Raw genomic sequence first — 26,934 nt, forward strand, 5'->3', positions numbered from 1 at the left:
CTTGAATACTTGATATAGGCTAACAATCCTTACGTTCCCTGCACAGTAGCATGCTTACTCACTCCTGTGTGACAATTACTGGAATTCCGAGAGATACTGGCGTTAGAAATACTTCAAATTGTGACTTACATAATTAGAACTCTTAAAACAATTTTATTTCAACTGTTCAACAAATGGTCCTTTTTACCCAATTTTCTTTAGGACATGAGTGTAAATTGATTTTTTAAAAAAGAAATGTAGTGTGGGAGGCTATAACCTAGGAGTTTTGACGAAAGGTTTGCCTTGACCATCTCTTGTATAACTTTGTTTACCAGTGTTAAGAGCATCGTATTTTTCAGAAATGACAGTGGAACTACATTTAAATAAAATCACTTTATTTCATAAAATCGATGGACTGGAAAAGAACAATGTCTTGCCTTCAAAAAAGAAAATGTTTTATTATCTTAGGAAATTTGCGTCATTAAAAACCATGTTGTAAAAGAAAATTATTAAAAAGGCTATTTACCTTATTTAACACTTATTATATGTAGAAACTCAGCCCTGATTTAGTCAGAGACCCAACCAGCCATTCTCTGAAAATAAATCTGTGGCAAACTACTCTTGTTTATATATAAGAACTTGACTTATAATTTAGAAACTAGTTTTAACCATCTGTCCCCTTCCCCTAGTGTTATTTTAAAAAGTGAAGTAACACCAAATCTCAAATTTTAACGAGCCCTTTTGGGGCAGCAATAATAGCCCTTATGAACAATTAGCATCTGACTTTGTGTAGCAATGGAGTATTTTTTAACTATTCTTTGGGAAAGGTTGTCTTTTAGAAAGAAGCTTTAGTTCATGTACGGCCCCACTACTTCTGGTTAACAGGCCAACAACAAAACCAAAAGAGAACCAAAAGTTTATCCTATTAGTCCAAATTCCCTGAAGTCATATGCAAGAGAACTTACTTATGTATGAGGCCACTTGAATGAAGACCATTTTTAGATCTGTATGATCTGACAGTTTTGAAAGTTCATTCCAGATGTGTTTTTTTTCCCCTAGAATGAGGATTGGAAGTGTAACGCTTCTGTTACAAGTCATGCTTGTTACAAAAATTCTTTAAAAAAATCTGGTCACTCTTTTTTCAAAAACTGACTGTATCCTAAGGACACCAACAGTGAATTGTTTATATCTGACTCAAGATCAACACTCATGGTTTTTGCAGAGAAAATCTTAAAACTGTTTAAAATGTGCTGGATGTGATTCCTCAAGACAAAGCTTTCACCTTTACAAGTGTGCCTATGTATCTAATAGTTTTAAAATATGTACTGTAAATTTATGGGGAAACAAATGGTGTCATCAGGCTTTACTGTGAGCTACAAACCTTACCCAGCCAGAAACCTTCGTATTTAAGATGGTAGGAAAGACATTCCTCATTTAGGCAAGTAGGGTTCTCATTCAACCTGCAAATCAAAAAAATTACTCTTACCTTGCTTTACAAAAAATTACTCTTTAATTAGTGAAAAAATTCAAATTCAAACCTTACCTAATGCTTATTGCCCTTCCTCGCAGGTCTAAATGCTAGACCTAGTGACTGTGGCCAACTATCTCATTGGTGTTCCAAAAGGCGAAGAGCTCCTTCCTGCTAGACCTTCTTCGATATTTCAGTTGTAATAAGCAGATTTAACTAGCTTTTGGAAAGTTGCTCACTATCACCATAGTATTTTATGCCTTCACTTCTCTGTAGTTGAAGCTCTTGCTGCTGCCTTGTCATTCTTTATTTATGCTGACTTGTCCATACTCAAAATGCTGCTGAAGTCCTGTCTTAGTGAGTCTCGTTTGATCCACATCGTGCTTAAAAAGCACCTCTTAGGTCCTTTAAAGCTGGTTAAATCGCTCTCCTCATGGCTTAACTTTTCCACACTGTTCACAAGAGCTAAGCTAACAATACAACTTATAAACAGGTCACATACACAGATTTCACCTGCTTATAGGTTGCAAACATCAACTTAACTGACAGTATTTTCACTATTAAACTAGTTCCAGAACACAGAAAGTTTTGTTAACAGTACAATTAACCTCATATGTCATTAAAGGATACTGTCAAGGTTGTGTCAAAACAATTTCACAAACATAGAAACAGGAAATGTTAACCTCCCCCATTCCTTCAACCTTTATTATATGAATAAAAAAACCTTGAGACAATTTAGCTTAATTTTAATAAATGTTTCCCAAGCATTATTTTGACCAGGTACCCAGATTTAAGTTATGAACATTGACAGTGTCCATTTATATAACCACACTTTTAAGTTGTTAAAGACTTAACCATTTGCTGATAATTAGCCTATTTTCTACACTGCTTATTCACATATGTCCATTAACAAATGGAATGTTGTCTGTTACATTTATTGGTTTGTGAGTGTTTTCTGAAAAACTGCAGTGTCTGTGAAGACCAATTTCCATGCTGGCATGCATCCAAATATTAATGCACAGAGGCACAGAATTAGAGCAACGAGAGCATAGTCAAACACTAGCACGCCCCATCCCCCCTTTATTGCTTGTTTTGCTTAGTACTTCTTAAAACAAAAATAAGAAACTCGAATTCAACGTTCAACTGCCAAAGAAACAATAACAACAGGGCACATACTCAGGGCTTGAATGAAATTGTAAACACTAGCTGGCGCAGAACAGTAGACATTGATTTATATATATATATATATGTGTGACCTTGTTATCTAAAACTCTTCTCAACAAGGATCTTCCAAACAAATTGTAAACTCATACCAACATGATTTCGGTTCAAGCATACACATGAGTAACAGTGTGTTCTTTGGGATTTTAAGTGAGTACAAGCTGACTATTCAAATCTGAATTCAGGTCTTGGGGAAGTGAAAAGCTTTTTTGTACTAAGCAACTGTGCTGCAAGTCTACTGCAGTTAAGTATCTGAGATGATTTCCATCTAGACTATCCTTGGTTTTCACCCAGTAAAATGCAGAGGGTACAAACAGGAAAGCATGCCAGCCAGTTAAGGGTTCAACAATGCATGATTTTTATTCCCTTGCTCTGAGAGCTTGTATCAAAAAAATATATATTAAACCAAGGAAAATAACTGAAGATTTACGGGCCTCTTGTGCTTTAAAAAGGAAAAAAAGATAGCCACTAATTTGCTCAGATACAGCAGGCTTAGTGGTCTTGTATTTTCCACATTTTAAGAATGTTTCCTAAGGTAGGAGGAAAGGGGAAACATTCACTACCCCTTCCCAGAATTTAAACAGAGGGCAGTAGACATTCTTTACACCCAAATAAAACTATGGCAGCAGTTCACTTGTGACCAAGGCGAATGTAGAATGGAGATGTTCTAACACAGCTAGGACTCTCAGCAAAGCCAAGACACTAAAATCATGATTACATTTTGAAAGAAAATGCACAAAAACCAAATATAAATTTTGAGATTTTTCATTTGAAGGTAAATCTTAATGCTATTAAATTCACAAATATGCTAATTTAAATACCCAATTCTATTATCTAAAACACACATTGCAAACATACAAATATCTATTCTCTCCACATGTCAGAGCCATTCATTTCATGGTTTGGAAATGGGGAGAATAGATTCCCCTTAAACTGCAAGTCAGCAGGTGTTTCTTTACAGTTAACTTTAGCAAAATTCATACAAAATAGTAATTAACAATGATCTTCTTTACTTGTTAACTCACAAGGAAACACCTTCAAAACTGCATTTTGTTAAAGTTTCTGTACTAAAATGTAGAAAAACTGAACTACACAAATATTGAAAAGTTAAAAATTCCTTAATTTTTTATTCCTGGTACCACTACCACAATTTACAGGGCAATATACCTGATGTAATGAAAAGAAAAAGAAAAAGACAAAGCTACAACAGATAAAAGACCTCAGGAATGTACATCTAATTGACACTACATTGCATTAATCAATAGCTGCACTTTTTGCAAACTGTGGCTATGACAGTCCTGAACAAGAAGGGTTTCCTGTTTAAGCTGCAGTAACTTTTCTGACTATGGATCATCGTTCCTTCTGTGGCAGATTTTTACAGTTCCTCTAACGCATTTGGGACGACTGTCTCAAAGTAACCTGCAGCTTTCCTGACAACTCCTCGCTCTCTCTCCTGCTAAGAACTGTAGCCTGTTGAATAATACAGGATAAAAAAATTATTACACTCAGTGAACAATTCCACATATTCGTTTATCATCATTATAGAAACTTAAAAGATACCTACCCTTTTCTTCTGAGTTTTTAGAACCTTCTGCTACCATATCCACCACTTCCACCACCAGATCCATAACCACCTGGAAATACACATAAAAAGATTATAAAGAAATATACATACATTTTTAACTTCAATGACAATATAGGATTTTACTAGGAAAAAAAAAATTATTTACCACCATAGGGACTGCCCGAGCTTCTTCCACCAAAACTACCCCCTTTCATGGGTCCATAATTTGACTGCTGTTGTCCACTATAATTTCCAAAATCATTATAGTTTCCACCACCACCATAGTTACCTGAAATTACAAAGATTTTATTTGCGGCTGACCTACAGAAGTTATTTTCCTGTTTTTAATACATACATGCATTGCATTATCTTTCGACAATCACAGCACCATCCTGACACACACAATCCTTTGAGATTTCACAGAACTATCAAACTCTTTCCACCACAAAGATCTTAGACATACACAGCAGAGAAATAGAGTGAAAGTTGGCTAAAGAGACTAGACAGCTACCACAGTCTTCATATTAGATGCTACACTCTGGCAAATTCTCTTCAACACTCAACACCATAAAATCTGAGATTCACTGTAGCTGATACAGTGTAACTTCTAAGTCATTGATAAAAAGCATTTCAAATTGACTATTAGGAAAAACCTGTTGTTGATACAGCAATACAATTCAAAATTGAATACATTCATAATAAAGTTCTTTAAAGTATCATGGAGTATGGAGTAATGATGCAGACTAACTTAAGAGTCTGAAACACTGCTGACATATATTTTTAGTCACCTAAATCCTGATAACACCTATTCAACATGTCTGCATATTCAATTTATAGTTACCATCTATCCAGCTTAGAAGTGCCTAAAGTAAAAATCCGGGCAACAAACATTACTGTTAAATGTCCCATTTCAATATGGAGACCGTGTGAATACATTTTGCAAATTTACTAAATCGCAGCAATGTAAGAAAATGCAGTTAAACTTTCCACTATTTGAGTATATTCTATTGTAAAACGTGAAATTTGACCTGTTCTTAACATTTTTCTAAAATGCCTATAGTGCACTATAGAAACAATATTGAATACTTAAAACAAGTGAAAGTCTACCACCTCCAAAATTTCCTCCTTCATTGTAACCATCATATCCTCCACCACCGCCACCATATCCACCACCTTGGTTTCCATATCCTCCTGGTCCACCACCACCGTAACCTCCTCTACTACTATAACCAGGACCACCGCCATAGTTGCCACCTAGAAAAACAAATTGGGTTTTTAGACAAAAACAAATGTACAGTCAAGTTATAGAATGCCAGTTTACTGTGCTTTTAAGCCCCAGGAAAACAGGCCAATTAACATACTAAAACTTGGTGATACCTGGTTAATAGAGCAGCTACAATCTGGGCTATTAACCACTAACATGAAAGCGTAAATCTTTTGATATTAAAACACTGTTCCATTTTTTAAAAAAATCTAAGAAGAACAGTAAACAGTCTCCTCTGAGAAAAATAATTCCACCTCAGCTGTACAATAAATCTTATCCGCCAAAAAAACCAAGATAACATTAAATCTTAAGGGGAAAAAAGGTCTTGTCTTCTATAGTATTAATTTAGAAGCATACTTTATTTTATTTTATTTTAATTTATTTATTTTTTTAAATTTTATTTTATTTTTAGACTTTACATAACTGTATTAGTTTTGCCAAATATCAAAATGAATCCGCCACAGGTATACATGTGTTCCCCATCCTGAACCCTCCTCCCTCCCCATTCCATCCCTCTGGGTCGTCCCAGTGCACCAGCCCCAAGCATCCAGTATCGTGCATTGAACCTGGACTGGCAACTCATTTCATACATGATATTTTACATGTTTCAATGCCATTCTCCCGAAGAAGCATACTTTAATAGTCAAGTCACACAAAAATATAGAAAACATAGTCGAAAACCATTACAAAACTTACCATCCCCTCCAAATCCATTATATCCACCATCGCCTCCTCCATAGCTCCCTCTGCTGCCACCACCTCCACCACCATAGCCTCCTTAAAAAAAAGGTGTGAATTAAATGTATATTCAATTTACTAATAAATTTTAGGAAGACATGTTCTCAGAAGTAAGATAACGTCCTACCTCTTCCACCAAAGTTTCCACCACGGCCAAAGTTACCTCCACCACCTCCAAAGTTTCCTCCACGACCCATAAAGTTGCCAGATCCACCTCCACGACCTTGAACACAGGCAAGAAAGATCTTTAAGAAACTTACCATCATAACTTATGTCTATTTCGTATGCATATTTGACACTACTCACCTCTTTGTGATCCAGCAGATTGCATCTCTTGTTTAGAAAGGGCCTTTTTCACTTCACAATTATGCCCATTAATAGTGTGGTATTTCTGAACTAAAAATTTTTTTAATCAAACAAAGAAAAGTTATTTGATGTTTTTGGAAAAGCACGTTATCCTTTACTGCTAAACAACTTATTAAAACATCATCAAAATCGTAGTGACTTCTGAGTGGGGTTGAGTGGGATGTGAATCACATTTATTGATCCAGATGCTGGTTACACGTGTAGCCACTTCATGAAAAGTGAACCATACATTTTTCTATGCTATTTTATACACAATACAAACTTTTAAGCAATTTAGCAAGTTTAGAACAAAGCAAACAAACGATTTCTGCTTTCTCCTTCAAGCTCTTCCGTTCAAATGGCTACTTACCAACAATTTTATCAACTGTATCATGATCATCAAAAGTTACAAAAGCAAATCCTCTCTTTTTCCCACTCTGCCTGTCTTCCATAACTTCTATGGTTTCAATCTTGCCATACTTTTCAAAGTAGTCTCTCAAATTATATTCTTCTGTATCTTCTTTAATACCACCAACAAAAATTTTCTTCACTGTTAGATGGGCACCAGGCTTTACAGAATCCTACAAATAAAAAATATGTAAGTAAAAAAACCTCAAATTTTTACAATTTCACATCATACAACATGGTATTATTAAAATACCTCTCTAGAAACAGCTCTCTTTGGTTCCACTACACGCCCATCAACCTTGTGCGGTCGAGCACACATCGCTGCATCCACTTCTTCAACACAAGAGTAAGTCACAAAACCAAAGCCCCTGGAACGTTTTGTTTGGGGGTCTCTCATCACCTACAAAATAAAAATTTTAAAGCACTGAAACACACCTCCACGGGTCCTCTGCCCGCTTTTGAGAAACTTTACTATTTTAGTAACTCACCACACAATCTGTAAGTGTGCCCCATTTCTCAAAGTGTTCTCTTAAGCTGTCATCTGTAGTTTCAAAGCTCAGACCACCAATGAACAGCTTTCTCAACTGCTCTGGTTCCTTGGGATCATGACCCTGAGGAAAGAAACCGATACATTTTATTTTGTTTAGTAGTTAAATGCAAAGAAAAATCCACAAGACTTTTAATCCCCTACAAATAACAACAAATTTCTGTACCATTATCACTTTGTCCAGTTAAAACACTACAGTAGAATCATACATATCAATTGATTAAAGGAATCCAAACACCAAGAAAACCTATAACCAAACTCTGAAATGCCAACATCACTTCAAAACTAAACTGAAGCCCAAGAGAATTCCAGATTCAGAAGTCCCATAATTTTGAGCTAAAACAACAAATTCCTGAGGCTAGATTATTTTTGAAGTGGCTACTGAGAAACCACTTTCTAAGAAATTAGTGTTGTGAATTCAGTATTTTATCTATACCATTTCTCTTCCTAACTTCCCTCCTGACTCTACACCTCCCAAAGCATTTAATTTTAAACCACAAAATTGTGAAACACAACTTATGTTACGAGTGACAAACTTAAAGGGAAATTTACCACTTTCAAGCAAATAAAGATGTTGAAATAAATATTTCTCAATTAAAGAGGAAACCAGCATTCCCCCTCACCAAAAAACCTGTGGGGGAAAAAAGTCTACCACATGAAAATTTCCTTTTTGCACTCCTACCACATACCCAAAATATCAAAACCAATACTTTACTAGGTCACACAACACCTTTTGGACTTACATTAAGTACAGTATTCGATATAGTTTGACAAGGAGCCCAACAAAACAAAAATTTCAGATTTACAGAAAATCAACATATGGCCTGAATTGTTTTATACTTCAACTAGGTCTTTAATAAATTACACGAACAGCCACTTAATACACATATGCATTAAGATATCGTTCATCAAAAGTGCTTAAATACATTACATTCTAAGGTCTTCCTGTGTCTTCTAAAAGTAGAGACGCTAAGGCATTTAATATGAAGAGGTTGTCACATGCTAGGAAAAAATGTTAAACGATTAATAGCCTAAAGCATTAATTCACTTAATTTCATCTTTTCAATGCCCAGTTAAATGAATCTAATCGACGACAACGCAAAGCTGACATAAGAAAACAACTAGAACCCACATGGAATTTTCTCAAACAAATGAAAAATTCGACTCTGGTTGCAGGCCTGGAAAATAAATTTCCAAGGAACTACAACCAGAGCCTACCCATCAGAGAATAAAAAAAAAAAGATGAGAAAATTTTCAAATTCATATGTTAAAACCACACTCAAATTTCGAGATAGCGCGAAGTTACGTGTTAACACTAAGTACTTAAGCAAAAATGGCAGCTCAAAAAATACTTTAAAACAGTAAACTTCAGGAAAAAAAAATTCATGTTTTCAACCGAGTGCTGCAAAGTACAGAACAAGACATAAAATTCTCCATTGAGAGATTTCTAAGGCCTAGAAACGCGTCGGGAGAACATCACCGAGAGCACTAGGCCGCAAGCTTCGAGGCCATTTGCGGCATTCTCTGCTGGGCCGCCTCCTCCCTCTTCCTTCCAATCCCACGCTCTCTCCCGCGGTGGAGCCAGGCGGCGGCCATTGCGTGCCAATGCGCCATTTCGTAACGCGGCGGCGGATCAATGTCAGTGTGGCCGCCGCCCGCCTGCTCGCTCGCCCGGATGTGCCTGCTCGTCCCCTCCCCTCCCCCACCGCCTCCTCCCAACCGCTCTCGCCGAGGCGCGCCATGCCGCCCTCGGCCTCGCATCCGAGGCCGCGCGGCCAGCGGGCCAACTCCGCTCTCGAAGTCTCCCCAGCCACACCGCGCCTCCAAGGGACCATTCGTGCAGCCCAGGGAGCCGGCAAGGCTGGCAAGAAGCCCCGAGGAGGGCTCCGAGGCCCGCTCCCCTCCCCCTCCCAGCGCCCGTCTCCACGCAGAGCGCGGGACGGCCGACCCGGTCCACCCGGCCTCCCCGCTCCCACCGAGCCAGGCCCCCCATCTTGCCGGCCACTACCCAGCAACCCCCCGCTCTCCCCCTAATACCTCCTCCCCCCGGCGGCGGCGGCGACGGCCGGAGTCGGGCTGGGGGCGACCGGGCGGCGGTTTTACCTCCATTTTGAGACAGGACTCGCCTCTTCCAACTCGAGTTCAATATGGGACCGAGAGGAAGAGGCGGAGCCAGCCGTCACGTGACGCACTTTCCGCGCGCCGCCGGCCTGGTGGGGGGGGGCGAATTAGGAAGGGGCGTGGCCACCTGGGCGCGAAGAGGGACTATAAGAGTGGATTGGCGGGCAGAGGATGGAGGCGTGGCAGGCCCCGGGAGCGCGCTCGCCTCGCCAACTTCCAGTGCGGCACCGCCCTTGCCACTGTTCGCGCCTGGGCGGCTACGAGGGCGTCAGCTGGGGTTTGGCCAATGGCATGCGCCCACGTCGGGAGAACGCCTCGTGACCGCGCGTCACTGGAGAAAAAGGCCTGTTTCCCTTTCTTCTCGCGCCCCTTTCCCCTCCCCCACGTGGGCCTTTTAGGTCTCTATTACTGAATTCATTTCTTTCCCGTGCTTAACTAAAACCACGTTTTTCCCTCTTGTAATTTAGAGTTACAAGAAAGCCCTCCCCGCCTCTCGGCGTCTCCTCGCACGTTTCCAAGTGCCAAGGCCTGGTGTCCATGACTGCCACGCCCACTGTGCGGGCCCGCACTGAAAATCCCTGTCACACGAACACACGTGATTCACGGACATCTTGGAAAGGCTACAAAACGCGGTTGACACCGTGGAATTTCACCCTTAAATAGCAGAAGCAAGCCTGGTGGAGGGTGACTTCGCTGATGGTCTGGTAGTTAGGACTTTGTGCTTACACCGCAGGGGGCGGGGGACGGGGTCCATCCCTGGTTGGAGAACTAAGATTCCACCCACATGCCCAGCGATGAGACCGAAAGATTAAATAAATAAAGTGAAAATGAGGAGGAAAGCTTAAAAAAAAAAAAAAACTATTTTAAAAAAGAGTGTTAAAAAGAAGATGATATGTATGTGCCGTCTGTACCCCGCCAGGCTCCTCTGTCCATGGAATTCTCCTGGCAAGAATACTGGACTGGGTTGCCATTTCCTTTCCAGTTGGTCGAAGTCAGTTAATTAGGTACTCACTCATCTCAAGAAACTTGTTGGCATTATTTTCTTAAACTACTAGTTGCTGTGCAAAGAGCTGAGGCGCCAGATTTAAGTAATGATTTACAAGATTGCTAAAAGTAGGATTAGAAGATACACTCGGAGAATGATTTTTACCTAATTGTTTTCACTTGTGGACTATACAAACAAAATCAGAGAGTCGGTCTGATTCTTTCCTGGCCTACCAAATGACTAACTCATTTGCCCTCACTGAGCTCTAGTTTCAGTTTTGTGGGTGTTTTTTTTTTTTTTTTTTAATGAAAATGGGGATAAGATTTAGTGATCACCAACACCCATGACAGCTATAAATTAATAATCTGTGGACTCCTATTTAAGCAAAGGTGCTGATAAAATGACCAGGATTGACAGGTCTCCCTACCATACTAAGATATGCCATATATATTAATGTAGCAATGCATATGAACATCTCCTTTAGAAATGACCATGCCCTTCCTTAGAAAGATTAGAAATCTAATCAGTTATATTCTAAGTTGTTTTAAATGCAGTTTGTTAACCAATGGGGAATGACCAGCTTGGAGTTTGGGGGAAAATGGGGCACAAGTAATAACAATCTGTTGGTGTTTATGTAGCATTGCCCAAGTGGAACAGTGTATGATTTGGGAGACATGAACTAAATGTACTCTGTTCTGGGGCAGAAACCAGTCACTAGGCCTTAATGTAGCTTGGATGAAACAAACTTCCAAACCTCTGTGGGTTGCTCTGATTCTATTATCACAAGCAAATTATTACATATTCTGTTTATCAGGTACTCCTGGTAGCCAAAAGTAGTCCTTGAGATAATTGGAAAAGTTTTCTGTCCTTCTCTGATATTTGTGTCAGAAGTTTTCTCTATGTCTTTTATACTTTTTATAAAACTTGATTACACAAAAGCTCTGAGCAATCAAGCTTCGTCACTGGCCCCGGATTGAATTCTTCTCCTCTGGAGGCCAAGAATCCCAACCCCTTTTGTAGTTCAGCAGCAACCTTTCATATTGGGGGCTCATCTGGGATTCTTCAGGACAAGGTAAGGATGCATGGAGCTCTAGTTCTTTGTTCTCCTAGCAAACATGTTTTCTGCAGTACTTTACTAACTCTATAGTGTGCTTGTGTGAAATGAATGACTCGCCCTGTGCAAAGCGAGTGAGGAGCCCTGCTCTGTGGTTCTGCAGTGACCTCATACGGCTTATGGCAGAAACCCTGTCGGGGGTTTATACCAACCAATGGACTTCCCCGGTGGCTGAGATGGTAAAGCATCTGCCTACAGTGTGGGAGACCAGGATTCAATCCCTGGGTCAGGAAGAGCTCCTGGAGAAGGAAATGGCAACCTACTCCAGTACTCTGGCCTGGAAAATCCCATGAACGGAGGAACCTGGTAGGCTACAGTCCATGGGGTCGCAAAGAGTCAGACACTACTGAGTGACTTCACTTCACTTTCAGTTTATACCCTTAGTGTCTTGTTAATATATAAAAACTTTGTGAGTTTGAATACAAATAGTAAGATTATTCCATAAGACTATATATGAAATAGTCAAGAATAACTTGGTCAGTTCTGAGTATGCAGAAAAACTTGAAGTTAAAGACCTTAGGGAGATGGCATTCACACCTCAATACCTATAAGACATTGCAGGGGTTATCAAGAAGACTGACCCCTTTGCTTCACTTTGGCATATGTTTGCATGGTGTTTTCTAACCAATTTATTTCTAGTCAATAACTTGTTATTCTTTCTTTAAATTGTATTAAACTTTCGTATTAATTTGAGAAATGTTGGGTGATAAGTATTTCCATCCAAGAAAATGCTATCTATGTCAATCTGCTTATTCAGGTCTTTTGGCCTAGAGTAAACTGTGGATTTCTTCCAGTAGTTGTTCATCCAGATTCCGTGGTTTTTTAAGACATTAGCTATTTGTTACGCTTTTGTCTAAGTTTCCCCTCCAACTCCAGGGCCACGTGGTGTCTTGTACAAATATCCTTGTTGGAGTTCTTGACCCTGTTGCTGCTGCTGCTGCTGTCACTTCAGTCGTGTCTGACTCTGTGCGACCCCATAGACGGCAGCCCACCAGGCTCCCCCATCCCTGGGATTCTCCAGGCAAGAACACTGGAGTGGGTTGCCATTTCCTTCTCCAGTGCATGAAAGTGAAAAGTGAAAGGGAAGTCGCTCAGTCGTGTCTGACTCTAGCGACCCCATGGACTGCAGCCTTCTAGGCTCCTCCATCCATGGGATTTTCCAGGCAAGAGTACTGGAGTGGGGTGCCATTGACCCTGTTGGACAAACTCAAAACTTGGCTGCTTTCTGTCCTTGTAGCCCTGGTTGTCTTTGAAATGTCTTTGGGAGAGATAGGGTGTGTTTGGAGTAGGGATCAGGGGACAAGTGTCCTAGGGTTGGATGGGTTGGAAGACTGACTTTATAAATGATTTTTATCAAACTGCTCAATGTCTTTCATATCACAACACATAAAGAAAAATGCTAATTTTTTGTGTACAGCATTCGGTTACGTAAATGAAATTTAGAGGCATCTGAATGATGGTAAAAAAAAATTTATAACATTTTCTTTAAACTGAATAATGATAAAATAACAGTGTATTAGAGGATATATTAAACATTGAATTTGGGTAAAACTTTCAAATAAAAATTTTCCACATTTTTAAATAGCTGACTTGAATTTGTTTCTGTAAATATATTTTATATTATGTTTTATGGTTAAAATGGATTTATTAATTTACTGATCTAGACCTTTAGTGATAAACTCATATTCTGAATAGTAATTATAAGCGAGGGACTCTGATCACATAAAATACTTAAAATCATGTTACACAATTGTATAAAATGTACAATCGTAATTATATGTAAAGAAAAGCAACTCTTACAACTCTCGTTTTTCACTGACAAATATAATATTGCAATTTCATATGATAATACAAATGAATTTCAGCCCCAATAGTACATTTTTATATCTGAAACTCCAGTTTTCAGAATGTGCATGGGTTGTCAAGAGCTAGCCTGGGCACTATTTAAAGAGTGCACTGCTGCAAGGAGATATATGTTATATATGTTCAGATAGATATTAAAGACATTGCCTGGAGCTGAGCCTGTTAGAAACTATACTCTGCCAAGGCTCCTCTCTTATACCCTGACTGATTATCCCTGAGGCTGTGTGCTGTGCCCCATGAGTCTTCTGCATTGGCTCCAGGATCCCTGATTCATGAGGGGTGCTTGGCAGATAGATGCCAATGTGACAGGCATCTCCTTGGCCACATGCAAACAGCAGAACTGTAAATGTTGGTTGTTTCTTTGGCAAACACCTCAGACTGCTCTGCACAGGTGCCTGAGGAGACCCAAACAAGGCTGCCCATGGCCAGCTGTACTAGCCCACAGGGCTCCAGCAGCCCATGACCCGTCTCAACTGCCCCATTGTTCATTTCAGTTCAGTTCAGTCACTCAGTCGTGTCCAACTCTTTACGACCCCATGAATCACAGCACGCCAGGCCTCCCTGTCCATCACCAACTCACAGAGTTCACCCAGACTCATGTCCATCGAGTCAGTGATGCCATCCAGCCATCTTATCCTCTGTCGTCCCTTTCTCCTCCTGCCCCCAATCCCTCCCAGCATCAGAGTCTTTTCCAGTGAGTTAACTCTTCGCATGAGGTGGCCAAAGTACTGGAGTTTCAGCTTTAGCATCATTCCTTCCAAAGAAATCCCAGGGCTGATCTCCTTCAGAATGGACTGGTTGGATCTCCTTGCAGTCCAAGGGACTCTCAAGAGTCTTCTCCAACACCACAGTTCAAAAGCATCAGTTCTTCAGCACTCAGCCTTCTTCACAGTTCAACTCTCACATCCATTCATGACCACAGGAAAAACCATAGCCTTGATTAGACAAACCTTTGTTGGCAAAGTAATGTCTCTGCTTTTCAATATGCTATCTAGGTTGGTCATAACTTTCCTTCCAGGGAGTAAGTGTCTTTTAATTTCACGGCTGCAGTCACCATCTGCAGTGATTTTGGAGCCCTCAAAAATAAAGTCTGACACTGTTTCCACTGTTTCCCCATTTATTTCCCATGAAGTGATGGGACCGGATGCCATGATCTTCGTTTTCTGAATGTTGAGCTTTAAGCCAACTTTTTCACTTTCCACTTTCACTTTCATCAAGAGGCTTTTTAGTTCCTCTTCACTTTCTGCCATAAGGGTGGTGTCATCTGCATATCTGAGGTTATTGATATTTCTCCTGGCAATCTTGATTCCAGCTTGTGCTTCTTCCAGCCCAGCGTTTCTCATGATGTACTCTGCATAAAAGTGACACTCAACATAACTTAGTATATATATTCTTTTACATTTTCTTCTAGGCCTGTTTAAAGCTTTGAGCCATGTGCGTGCTCAGTTGTGTCGAACTGCTTGTGACCCCATAGACTGTAGCCCGTCAGGCTCCTCTGTCCAAGGAATTTTCCAGGCAAGAATATTGGACTTCTCCAGGGGATCTTCCTGACCCAAGCATCTCCTGCACTGACAGGTGGATTCTTTACCACCGAGTCACCAGGGAAGCCCTATGGCCATATATACACATTTACATATACCTAAAACTTTGATTAAGGGCCTTTTCTGGTGGTTCAGATTGTAAAGAATCTGCATGCAATGCAGGAGACCTAGGTTCGATCCCTGGGTTGGGAAAATCTCCTGAAGAAGGGAATGGCGACCCATTCCAGTATTCTTGCCTGGAGAATTCCATGTGTGCTACAGTCCATGGGGTCACAAAGAACTAGAGACAGCTGAGCAACTAACACTTTAACTTTCAAAGATTTGATTAGGCTTCCCAGGTGGCTCAGTGGTAAAGAATCCGCCTGCCAATGCAGGAGATGCAGGTTCTATCCCTGGGTCAGGAAGATCCCCTGAAGAAGGAAATGGGCTACCCACTCCAGTATTCTTACCTAGGAAATGCCCTGGACAGAGGAGCCTGGTAGGCTATGGATGCAAATGAGTTGGACATGACTTAGAGACTAAACAACAACATATATTGCCATATGGGCTTCCCAGGAGATGCTAGAGGTAAAGAACCAACCTGCCAATGCAGGAGACATAAGAGATGTGGGTCTGAGACCTGGGTTGGGAAGATCCTGTGGAGGAGGGCATGGCAACCCACTCCAGTATTCTTCGCTGGAGAATTCAATAGACAGGAGCCTTGTGGGCTGTGGCCCACAGGGTGGCGGAGAGTCAGACACAACTAAAGTGACTTAGCAAGCACACATATAGCCATATCTGTTTCATTTATAAAGAACATATAAAACTGTTCAGGTTGATCTGAAATTTCCTTTTTACCCCCTTCTTACTAAACCAGTCATTTATTGAACTCCTCTGTGCTAGGTACAGGAAATTCATCAGTCCCTCACATTACTGAACACTTACAAACGTACCTTGCACTGTTGGAAGCATCTTACATTCCTGAATGCATTTAATTGCTCTAGCAACCTTAGGTTTGTGCCCTATTATTGTCATTTTTTTAGGTGGGTATACTAGGACTTCGGCAGTTGAATAAATTGACCAGGGTCATATAGCCTCTACAACTAGGGAGCTGAGGTAGAATGTCATGTAATAGCTATATTTACATTTTATTGTTCTTGGAAGTAACAACATTTTGTTAAAAGATTTTCTGTCATCCATTTGTCACCTTCTCTACCTTTTTCATCATGTCTCCAGAGACTGGATGGCTCATGGTAAAAAATTCATTTATTTGTTGTTGAATAAGTAAGTGACTGAACAATGAATGAAATATTTTAGGTTCCCTGCAGTGCTCTGCAGAACCTACAGCATAATTTGTGGGCATAGTGCAAAATGAAAATGTAGAGCCTCTTGCTCAAAAATTATTAACAATTTTAAGATAGTGACATCTGAGCATTAAACCAAGTCAGGACCCCTCTGAACATAGCCTTGTATGACTCTGATGCTGGCCCTGATGCCTAGTGTAGTACTCTGTCTGAAGTAGGCTGTCAGTCTCTTTTGGATGATTTATTCATATTTCATTTTGTGATCTACCTCCACTTCCCCATCAGCCACTCTTCTTACGTGTTCATAATCTAATTTCTGCCCCAGGCTATGGAATTTCTTTCTCCAAAGTCACAAACGACTGTCTAGGTATGAAATTAATTTCCCTAGTATCAGTGTTCAGTTCAGTTGCTCAGTTGTGTCTGACTCTTTCTGACCCCATGGACTGCAGCACACCAGGCTTCTCTGTCCATCCCCAACTCCCGGAACTTGTTCAAACTCCTGTGCATAGAGTCAGTGATGCCATCCAACCATCTCATCCTCTGTCATCCCATTCTCCTCCTGCCTTCAATCTTTCCCAGCATCAGGGTCTTAGAAAAGATTTTTTTTTTCATTAGGAAATGAGTCAGTTTATTACATAATGTGGTCGAAGTATTGGATCTTCAGCTTCAGCATCAGTCCTTCCAATGAATATTCAGGACTGATTTCCTTTAGGAATGACTAGTTTGATCTTCTTGCAGTCCAAGGGACTCTAAAGAGTCTTCTCCAACACCACAATTCAAAAGCATCAATTCTTTGCTGCTCAGCCTTCTTTATGGTCCAACTCTCACAACCATATATGACTACTGGAAAAACCATAGCTTTGACTAGGTGGGCCTTTGTTGGCAAAGTAATGTCTCTGCTTTTTAATATGCTGTCTAGGTTGGTCACAGCTTTTCTTCCAGAGAGCAAGTATCTTTTAATTTCATGGCTACAGTCAACATTTTCAGTGATTTTGGAGCCCAAGAAAATAAAGTCTGTCTCGGTTTCCAGTGTTTTCCCATTTATTTGCCATGAAGTGAGCACAAGCGGCTGTGACGACCGGCACACTAAGCACGACTGAGAGGAGCTACCCCACGTCTGAGGTCGGGCAGAAGCCGGGAGGACCCCATGCCTGAAGGGCAGCGGCCAAGAGGAGCTACCCGCGTCCAAGGATCGTGGCTGCGTGGGCTCAGGAGGGTCTAGAGGAGCTATCCCACGTTGAAGGTCAGGAAGGGAGGTGGTGAGGAGATACCCCTCGTCCAAGGTAAGGAGCAGAGGCTGCGCTTTGCTGGAGTAGCTGTGAAGAGATACCCCACGCCCAAGGTAAGAGAAACCCAAGTAAGATGGTAGGTGTTGCAAGAGGGCATCAGTGGGCAGACACACTGAAACCATACTCACAGAAAACTAGTCAATCTAATCACACTAGGACCACAGCCTTGTCTAACTCAGTGAAACTAAGCCATGCCCATGGGGCAACCCAAGATGGGCAGGTCATGGTGGAGAGATCTGACAGAATATGGTCCACTGGAGAAGGGAATGCCAAACCACTTCAGTATTCTTGCCTTGAGAACCCCATGAACAGTACAAAAAGGCAAAATGATAGGATACTGAAAGAGGAACTCCCCAGGTCAGTAGGTGCCCAATATGCTACTGGAGATAAGTGGAGAAATAACTCCAGAAAGAATGAAGGGATGGGGCCAAAGCAAAAACAATGCCCAGCTGTGGATGTGACTGGTGATAGAAGCAAGGTCTGATGCTGTAAAGAGCAATATTGCATAGGAACCTGGAATGTCAGGTCCATGAATCAAGGCAAATTGGAAGTGGTCAAACAAGAGATGGCAAGAGTGAATGTCAACATTCTAGGAATCAGCGAGCTAAAATGGACTGGAATGGGTGAATTTAACTCAGATGACTATTATATCTACTACTGCAGGCAGGAATCCCTCAGAAGAAATGGAGTAGCCAACATGGTCAACAAAAGAGTCTGAAATGCAGTACTTGGATGCACTCTCAAAAATGACAGAATGATCTCTGTTCGTTTCCAAGGCAAACCATTCAATATCACAGTAATCCAAGTCTATGCCCCAACCAGTAACACTGAAGAAGCTGAAGTTGAACGGTTCTATGAAGACCTACAAGACCTTTTAGAACTAACACCCAAAAAAGATGTCCTTTTCATTATAGGGGACTGGAATGCAAAAGTAGGAAGTCGAGAAACTCCTGGAGTGACAGGCAAATTTGGCCTTGGAATACGGAATGAAGCAGGGCAAAGACTAATAGAGTTTTGCCAAGAAAATGCACTGATCATAACAAACACCCTCTTCCAACAACACAAGAGAAGACTCTACACATGGACATCACCAGATGGTCAACACCGAAATCAGATTGATTATATTCTTTGCAGCCAAAGATGGAGAAGCTCTATATAGTCAGCAAAAATAAGACCGGGAGCTGACTGTGGCTCAGATCATGAACTCCTTATTGCCAAATTCAGACCTAAATTGAAGAAAGTAGGGAAAACCACTAGACCATACAGGTATGACCTAAATCAAATCCCTTGTGATTCTACAGTGGAAGTGAGAAATAGGTTTAAGGGCCTAGATCTGATAGACAGAGTGCCTGATGAACTATGGAATGAGGTTTGTGACATTGTACAGGAGACAGGGATCAAGACCATCCCCATGGAAAAGAAATGCAAAAAAGCAAAATGGCTGTCTGGGGAGGCCTTACAAATAGCTGTGAAAAGAAGAGAAGCAAAAAGCAAAGGAGCAAAGGAAAGGTATAAGCATCTGAATGCAGAGTTCCAAAGAATAGCAAGAAGAGATAAGAAAGCCTTCCTCAGTGATCAATGCAAAGAAATAGAGGAAAACAACAGAATGGGAAAGACTAGAGATCTCTTCAAGAAAATTAGAGATACCAAGGGAACATTTTGTGCAAAGATGGGCTCAATAAAGGACAGAAATGGTATGGACCTAACAGAAGCAGAAGATATTAAGAAGAGGTGGCAAGAATACACAGAAGAACTGTACAAAAAAGATCTTCATGACCCAGATAATCATGATGGTGTGATTACTGACCTAGAGCCAGACATTCTGGAATGTGAAGTCAAGTGAGCCTTATAAAAGCATCACTATGAACAAAGCTAGTGGAAGTGATGGAATTCCAGTTGAGCTCTTTCAAATCCTGAAACATGATGCCATGAAAGTGCTGCACTCAATATGCCAGCAAATTTGGAAAACTCAGCCATGGCCACAGGACTGGAAAAGGTCAGTTTTCATTCCAATCCCAAAGAAAGGCAATGCCAAAGAATGCTCAAACTACCACACAATTGCATTCATCTCACACGCTAGTAAAGTAATGCTCAAAAATTCTCCAAGCCAGGCTTCAGCAATATGTGAACCGTGAACTTCCTGATGTTCAAGCTGGTTTTAGAAAAGGAAGAGGAACCAGAGATCAAATTGCCAACATCCGCTGGATCATGGAAAAAGCAAGAGAGTTCCAGAAAAACATCTATTTCTGGTTTACTGACTATGCCAAAGCCTTTGACTGTGTGGATCACAAGAAACTGTGGGAAATTCTGAAAGAGATAGGAATACCAGACCACCTGATCTGCCTCTTGAGAAATCTGTATGCAGGTCAGGAAGCAACAGTTAGAACTGGACATGGAACAACAGACTAGTTCCAAATAGGAAAAGGAGTACATCAAGGCTGTATATTGTCACCCTGCTCATTTAACTTCTATGCAGAGTACATCATGAGAAACGCTGGACTAGAAGAAACACAAGCTGGAATCAAGATTGCCAGGAGAAATATGAATAACCTCAGATATGCAGATGACACCACCCTTATGGCAGAAAGTGAAGAGGAACTAAAAAGCCTCTTGATGAAGGTGAAAGTGGAGAGTGAAAACGTTGGCTTAAAGCTCAACATTCAGAAAACGAAGATCATGGCATCGGGTCCCATCACTTCATGGGAAATAGATGGGGAAACAGTGGAAACAGTGTCAGACTTTATTTTTTGGGGCTCCAAAATCACTGCAGATGGTGACTGCAGCCATGATATTAAAAGACGCTTACTCCTTGGAAGGAAAGTTATGACCAACCTAGATAGCATATTGAAAAGCAGAGACATTACTTTGCCAACAAAGGTCCATCTAGTCAAGGCTATTGTTTTTCCAGTGGTCATATATGGATGTGATAGTTGGACTGTGAAGAAAGCTGAGTGCTGAAGAATTGATGCTTTTGAACTGTGGTGTTGGAGAAGACTCTTGAGAGTCCCTTGGACTGCAAGGAGATCCAACCAGTCCATCCTAAAGGAGATCAGTCCTGGGATTTCTTTGGAAGGAATGATGCTAAAGCTGAAACTCCAGTACTTTGGCCACCTCATGCGAAGAGTTTACTCATTGGAAAAGACTCTGATGCTGGGAGGGATTGGGGGCAAGAGGAGAAGGGGACGACAGAGGATGAGATGGCTGGATGGCATCACTGACTCAATGGGCGTGAGTCTGGGTGAACTCCGGGCATTGGTGATTTACAGGGAGGCCTGGCGTGCTGTGATTCATGGGGTCGCAAGAGTCAGACACGACTGAGCAACTGAACTGAACTGATGGGACCGGATGCCATGATCTTAGTTTTTTGAATGTTGAATTTTAAGCCAGCCTTTTTACTCTGCTCTTTCAATTTCATCAATAGGCTCTTTAGTTCCTTTTTGCTTTCTTCCTTAAGTGTGGTGTCATCTGCTTATCTGAGGTTATTGATATTTCTTCTGGCAATCTTGATTCTAGCTTGTCCTTCTTGAATCATACAATTGTACAGTGACTATGCTGTCTTTCAGACAAGTCCCAACTTGGAAATTTGAAAGGCTAAAATGATTTTTAAAAGTCTTTTATAAAAGACTTCCCTGTATTTCTCTTGTCACATCTTTTGGGATGGATATCTGTAATTTTGTCTGTGTAGCCTCTAATTTCCTTCTAGTAGTAGCATTCTGACTTTCTTATGGAACCACCTGCTTCTCATTCTTAGACTATATGGTTCAGGGGGAGCTGATTCCACTCTTGATCACAGGGGCAGCATTTGACTTATAACTAACCAATCAACATTGTGTCCTCTAGTTCAGTAATTGGTTTAAAATTGACAAGTGTCTTATTATTCATTGATTCATTTATTTACTCAACAAATATTTATTAAGCACCAGCCACATGCCTGGTAATGTTTTAGATAGCTAGGGCTACATCACTATGGGGGGGAAATGACAAAAGTTCTTTCCTTCATGGAACTTACCTTCAACTTGAGGGAGATAAATCAATAGGAAATATAGGATATTACAAAGTGTTAGATGATGTCATCGAGCAAAACAAAATAGGGAAGTTGGTAGGGAGTGATAGGAGAGGAAGGAGAAAATGTATTTAGATGGTCCAAGATGGCTAACTGAGAATGTTGATGTTTGAGCAAAGACTAGAAGGAGATGAGGGATTAAACACTGGATATTTGGGGGAACAGGGAATAAGGAATAAGGAAGAGAGTGCAGTAACCCTGAGGCAGATTCGCATCTGGAATATATGAGCAAGGAAGCCAGTTTGCTAGAGGCAGAGTGAGTGAAAGGTTAAGAGAATTGTAATAAGGTCAGAAGTAATAGGAGATGTGATCTTACAATTCTTTGCAAGAATTTTGGATTTCACTGTGACAGGAAAAACCCCTGGATAGTTTTGAGCCTTAAATTATTAGAGGATCATCCTGAACTCTTTGTCAGATAAATCACTTATCTCTGTTTCACTAAGGTCTGTTTCTGGGATTTAGTTTGTTCTTACATTTGGAACCAGAGAAGGCAATGGCACCCCACTCCAGTACTCTTGCCTGGAAAAATCCCATGGACGGAGGAGCCTGGTGGGCTGCAGTCCATGGGGTCGCTGAGAGTCGGACACGACTGAGTGACTTCACTTTCACTTTTCACTTTCATGCATTGGAGAAGGAAATGGCAACCCACTCCTGTGTTCTTGCCTGGAGAATCCCAGGGACGGGGGAACCTGGTGGGCTGCCATCTATGGGGTGGCACAGAGTCGGACACAACTGAAGTGACATAGCAATAGCAGTAGCAGTTCATTTGGAACATATTTCTCTGTTGCTTCATTTTCTGTGACTCTCTGTGTTGGTTTCTGTGTACTAGATAGAACAGTCACCTCTCCCACTCTTGAAGGAGTCATCTTGTTTAGGAAATGAATCTTATTGTTCAGCCTGCCTAGGTGATTATCCTTGGTGATAGTCCAGGTAGGCTACTTTGTTCTTAGTGGTTGGTGGTGGTTTAGTCATGTTAGTCATGTCCAACTTTTGAAATTCCATGGACTGTAGCCTGCCAGACTCCTCTATCCACGGGATTCTCCAGGTGAAAATACTGGAGTGGGTTGCCATTTCCTTCTCCAGAGGATCTTCCCAACCCAGGAATAGAACTTGGGTCTCCTGCATTGCAGGCAGATTCTTTACTGACTGAGCTGTGAGGGAAGTCCTTAGTGGTTGGGTGTGCCAAGACTTGTCAGTGTCCCAAAGGGGAGGGTCTCAGTCATCACCTAGATGCAGACTGATTGGACGGTGGACCAAAGGGCAGCAGCTCTTAAAGCTTATGTACATGAGCCTCTTTCAGGGAAAGTGTGGGGGAATGGGCATTTCTATTTATTCCTGCCCTGAGCCCTGGGAGGATAGTTGGTTAAGAACTGTTTGTTGCACTTTCCAGGATCACTCTAGTTGCTTGCTGAGAATGGATTTTAAGGGGTAAGAGTAGAAGTAGGGATAGTCTTAGAAGATTATTAGAGTAATTCAGTTTATTTTTGTATATTTATTTTTAAAATATTTATTTATTGGGCTGCACTGGATATTAGTTGTGGCACATGGAATCTTTTAGTTGCAGCACACGGAATCTTAGTTGCGACAGTCAGAATTTTCAGTTGCTACATTTGAACTCTTCGTTGAGGCTTTCGAACTCTTAGTTGGAGTATGTGGGATCTAGTTTTGACCAGGGCCCCTGCTTTGGGAGCATGATGTCTTAGCCAGTGGACTACAAGGGAAGTCCTGAGTAATTTGGTTTAGATATGATGGTATCTTATACTGGGGGATAGGTGAAAAGTTGAAGAGAAATTCAAGAAAATTAGAGATACTAAGGGAACATTTCATGCCAAGATGGGCTCAATAAAGGACAGAAATGATATGGACCTAACAGAAGCAGACGATATTAAGAAGAGGTGGCAAGAATACACAGAAGAACTGTACAAAAAAGATCTTCATGGCCCAGATAATCATGATGGTGTGATCACTCACCAGACATCCTGCACTGTGAAGTTAAGTGGGCCTTAGGAAGCATCGCTACGAACAAAGCTAGTGGAAGTGATGGATTTCCAGTTGAGCTCTTTCAAATCCTAAAAGATGACGCTGTGAAAGTGCTACACTCAATATGCCAGCAAATTTGGAAAACTCAGCAGTGGCCACAGGACTGGAATAGGTCAGTTTTCATTCCAATCCCAAAGAAGGGCAATGCCAAAGAATGCTCAAACTACCACACAATTGCATTCATCTCACACGCTAGTAAAGTAATGCTCAAAATTCTCCAAGCCAGGCTTCAGCAATATGTGAACCGTGAACTTCCTGATGTTCAAGCTGGTTTTAGAAAAGGAAGAGGAACCAGAGATCAAATTGCCAACATCCGCTGGATCATGGAAAAAGCAAGAGAGTTCCAGAAAAACATCTCTTTCTGCTTTCTTGACTATGCCAAAGCCTTTGACTGTGTGGATCACAAGAAACTGTGGGAAATTCTGAAAGAGATGGGAATACCAGACCACCTGACCTGCCTCTTGAGAAATCTGTATGCAGGTCAGGAAGCAACAGTTAGAACTGGACATGGAATAACAGACTGGTTCCAAATAGGAAAAGGAGTACGTCAAGGCTGTATATTGTCACCCTGCTTATTTAACTTCTATGCAGAGTACATCATGAGAAACGCTGGACTGGAAGAAGCACAAGCTGGAATCAAAAAGATTGCCGGGAGAAATATCAATAACCTCAGATATGCAGATGACACCACCCTTATGGCAGAAAGTGAAGAACTAAGAGGCTCTGGATGAAAGTGAAAGAGGAGAGTGAAAAAGTTGGCTTAAAGCTCAACATTCAGAAAACGAATATCATGGCATCTGGTCCCATCACTTCATGGCAAATAGATGTGGAAACAGTGACTGACTTTATTTTTTTTGGGCTCCCAAATCACTGCAGATGGTGATTGCAGCCATGAAATTAAAAGATGCTTACTCCTTGGAAGGAAAGTTATGACCAACCTAGATAGCATATTCAAAAGCAGAGACATTACTTTGTCAACAAAGTCCATCTAGTCAAGGCCATGGTTTTTCCAGTGGTCATGTATGGATGTGAGAATTGGACTATAACGAAAGCTGAGCACAGAAGAATTGATGCTTTTGAACTGTGGTGTTGGAGAAGACTCTTGAGAGTTCCTTAGACTGCAAGGAGATCCAACCAGTCCATCCTAAAGGAGATCAGTCCTGGGTGTTCATTGGAAGGACTGATGATGAAGCTGAAACTCCAATACTTTGGCCACCTGATGCAAAGAGGTGACTAGTTTGAAAAGACCCTGATGCTGGGAAAGATTGAGGGCAGGAGGAAAAGGGGACGACAGAGGATGAGATGGTTGGATGGCTTCACCAATTCAATGTTCATGAGTTTGGGTAAACTATGGGAGTTGGTGATGGACAGGGAGGCCTGGAGTGCTGCGGTTCAAGGTGTCACAAAGAGTTGGACACAACTGAGCAACTGAACTGAACTGATGAGAAATGGTTAAATTCCTGATATGTTTTGATGGTAGAGCCAACAAGATTTCCTGTCAGATTGAACATGCACGTAAGAGAAAGTAGTCAAGGGTGAGTTAATGAGTTAATACACTGAAAGATAGAAATAATGAGTCTAAAATCTGAATATTTAAACAGTTGGAGACTCTTTTTCAATGTGGCTGCTGAAATTAAGGGAGGAAGTCTGAAAGTCCGTAGTTTCTTTTTGCCTCATGTCACCATGAGGAAATTGCTAGCCCATGAATGCAGCCAAGTGTGGGGGAAGCAGAGCCAACAGATCACACCCACAAGACCAAGTCCTGATGACATTATTTACACTCCTTGATCCAGGTAGGCTCAAGCCAGGAGCTTGCCCAGAACATTTCAGTTATGAGAGCCCACGTTCTTTTTGTACTTAAACAGTTGGCTTGGGTTTCTGTTACTTGGGGCAGAAGAGCCCTGTCAACTACAAACTGGCACTTGCCCAGGGCATTTGTCTTCCTCCTCTGCAGAGATTGAACCCTGTGCTATTGCAGCTGTTGACCTTCAACATGCCCTGAGGAAGTTCAGGGTGGAGAATGGGGCACTCAGTGCCCCAGAGAAACTGATGGAACAGGTCTTTAGATGGGTAGATATTTTTAGGAACTGGTTCCATGATCCCAATCTTTGCATTGCTTCATATCTAGAAAAGCACTAAATCTCTTCACGATGACCTCAGCTCCTTGTGACTAGCAGAAAACCTCTTGTAAAGTAAGCACTTGATTGCATTGAATGCCCCCTTCACCAAAATCTTATATATTGACCTCCCCCCTCTACCTCTATGGAGCATTCTCTCAAAGCTCTCTGAGGTGCTGTCTCCTGGGCTGCAGTCCTCATTTTGCACCAAATAAAACTTAACTCGCAACTCTCACATTGTTCATCTTTTTAGTTGACAGCCCCAACTAATATACCCCAGGAATAGAGCGAGGATACATATCTTTCCAGTGAAAAGTGAAGCATGAAGACAATGAGGCTTTACTCCTCCTCAGAGGATAATGAACCTCACCCTCTGCCCCAGGTGCTAAAGTGCCTTGAGAAAGAAAGGGTGAGAGACCACCAGGGCCTACAGAAGCCTTTCTTAAGTCTACCTTTTCTTTTGAAGAGTTCTTTATTTTAGCCAAGACAAAGAACCTGAAACCTTGTGGGTAGAAGGACATAGGGTCATGTAGTTTTCGGAGCTGAAGGGAGAAAAGAGTAGCGGGACAATTCCCTTCCCAAGTCCGTCTGGTTATCTTAGAGATTCCCCAAGAAGTGTCTCAAATAAATCTGCCTTATATCTTCCTTACCATGGCACCTTGCCTAGCCTCTGCTGCCAGCCACCTCCATGAGAACGTCATCCACATAGCACTGCAGTCCTCTGAGGGGCCACCGCCAGCCCTGAGGGTGCACTCTGGGCTGTGGTTTGGTGGTGACAGGCTAGGAGAATGGCCCTCACCCCAACTCCATTATACCTGCACCAAGTTTCACAAAGACTTTCATGACCACAGCTAAAAACCTCAATATATAAAGCAAAGTACAAGCAATTTAGCAGGAAAAATAATATAAAGACAGACTCTGTTTAACAAAATCTTTAACTTTTAAATATTTTCTTAGTTATTTCCTCCCATTTAGTCTTCTAGA

At 41.3% G+C, this 26,934-nt stretch overlaps 1 protein-coding gene across 7 annotated transcripts; it reads right to left on the bottom strand.

Annotated features, from left to right (window-relative positions):
• Positions 1-1,466: 1,466 nt before the first annotated feature.
• HNRNPA3 (heterogeneous nuclear ribonucleoprotein A3) lies at positions 1,467-9,756 on the bottom strand. 7 transcript variants are annotated; one of them, XM_055572130.1, is made up of 11 exons: positions 9,572-9,756; positions 7,476-7,598; positions 7,241-7,387; positions 6,950-7,160; positions 6,541-6,630; positions 6,362-6,457; positions 6,193-6,270; positions 5,343-5,486; positions 4,399-4,521; positions 4,233-4,302; positions 1,467-4,138 (listed from the first exon to the last, which is right to left on the bottom strand). In XM_055572130.1, exons 1-10 carry the CDS (start codon positions 9,641-9,643, stop codon positions 4,250-4,252), a joined length of 1,137 nt encoding a protein of 378 aa, XP_055428105.1. In that variant the 5' UTR covers positions 9,644-9,756; the 3' UTR covers positions 1,467-4,138; positions 4,233-4,249. The 7 variants fall into 7 exon arrangements, with proteins under 7 accessions (XP_055428105.1, XP_055428104.1, XP_055428106.1 ...); XM_055572129.1 differs by having other exon boundaries at positions 6,193-6,273; positions 9,572-9,755; XM_055572131.1 differs by having other exon boundaries at positions 6,193-6,273; positions 9,638-9,750.
• Positions 9,757-26,934: the final 17,178 nt, after the last annotated feature.

The sequence above is a fragment of the Bubalus kerabau genome, chromosome 3, assembly GCF_029407905.1.
Source record: "Bubalus kerabau isolate K-KA32 ecotype Philippines breed swamp buffalo chromosome 3, PCC_UOA_SB_1v2, whole genome shotgun sequence".
In the NCBI taxonomy this organism is placed as follows: Eukaryota; Metazoa; Chordata; class Mammalia; order Artiodactyla; family Bovidae; genus Bubalus; species Bubalus kerabau.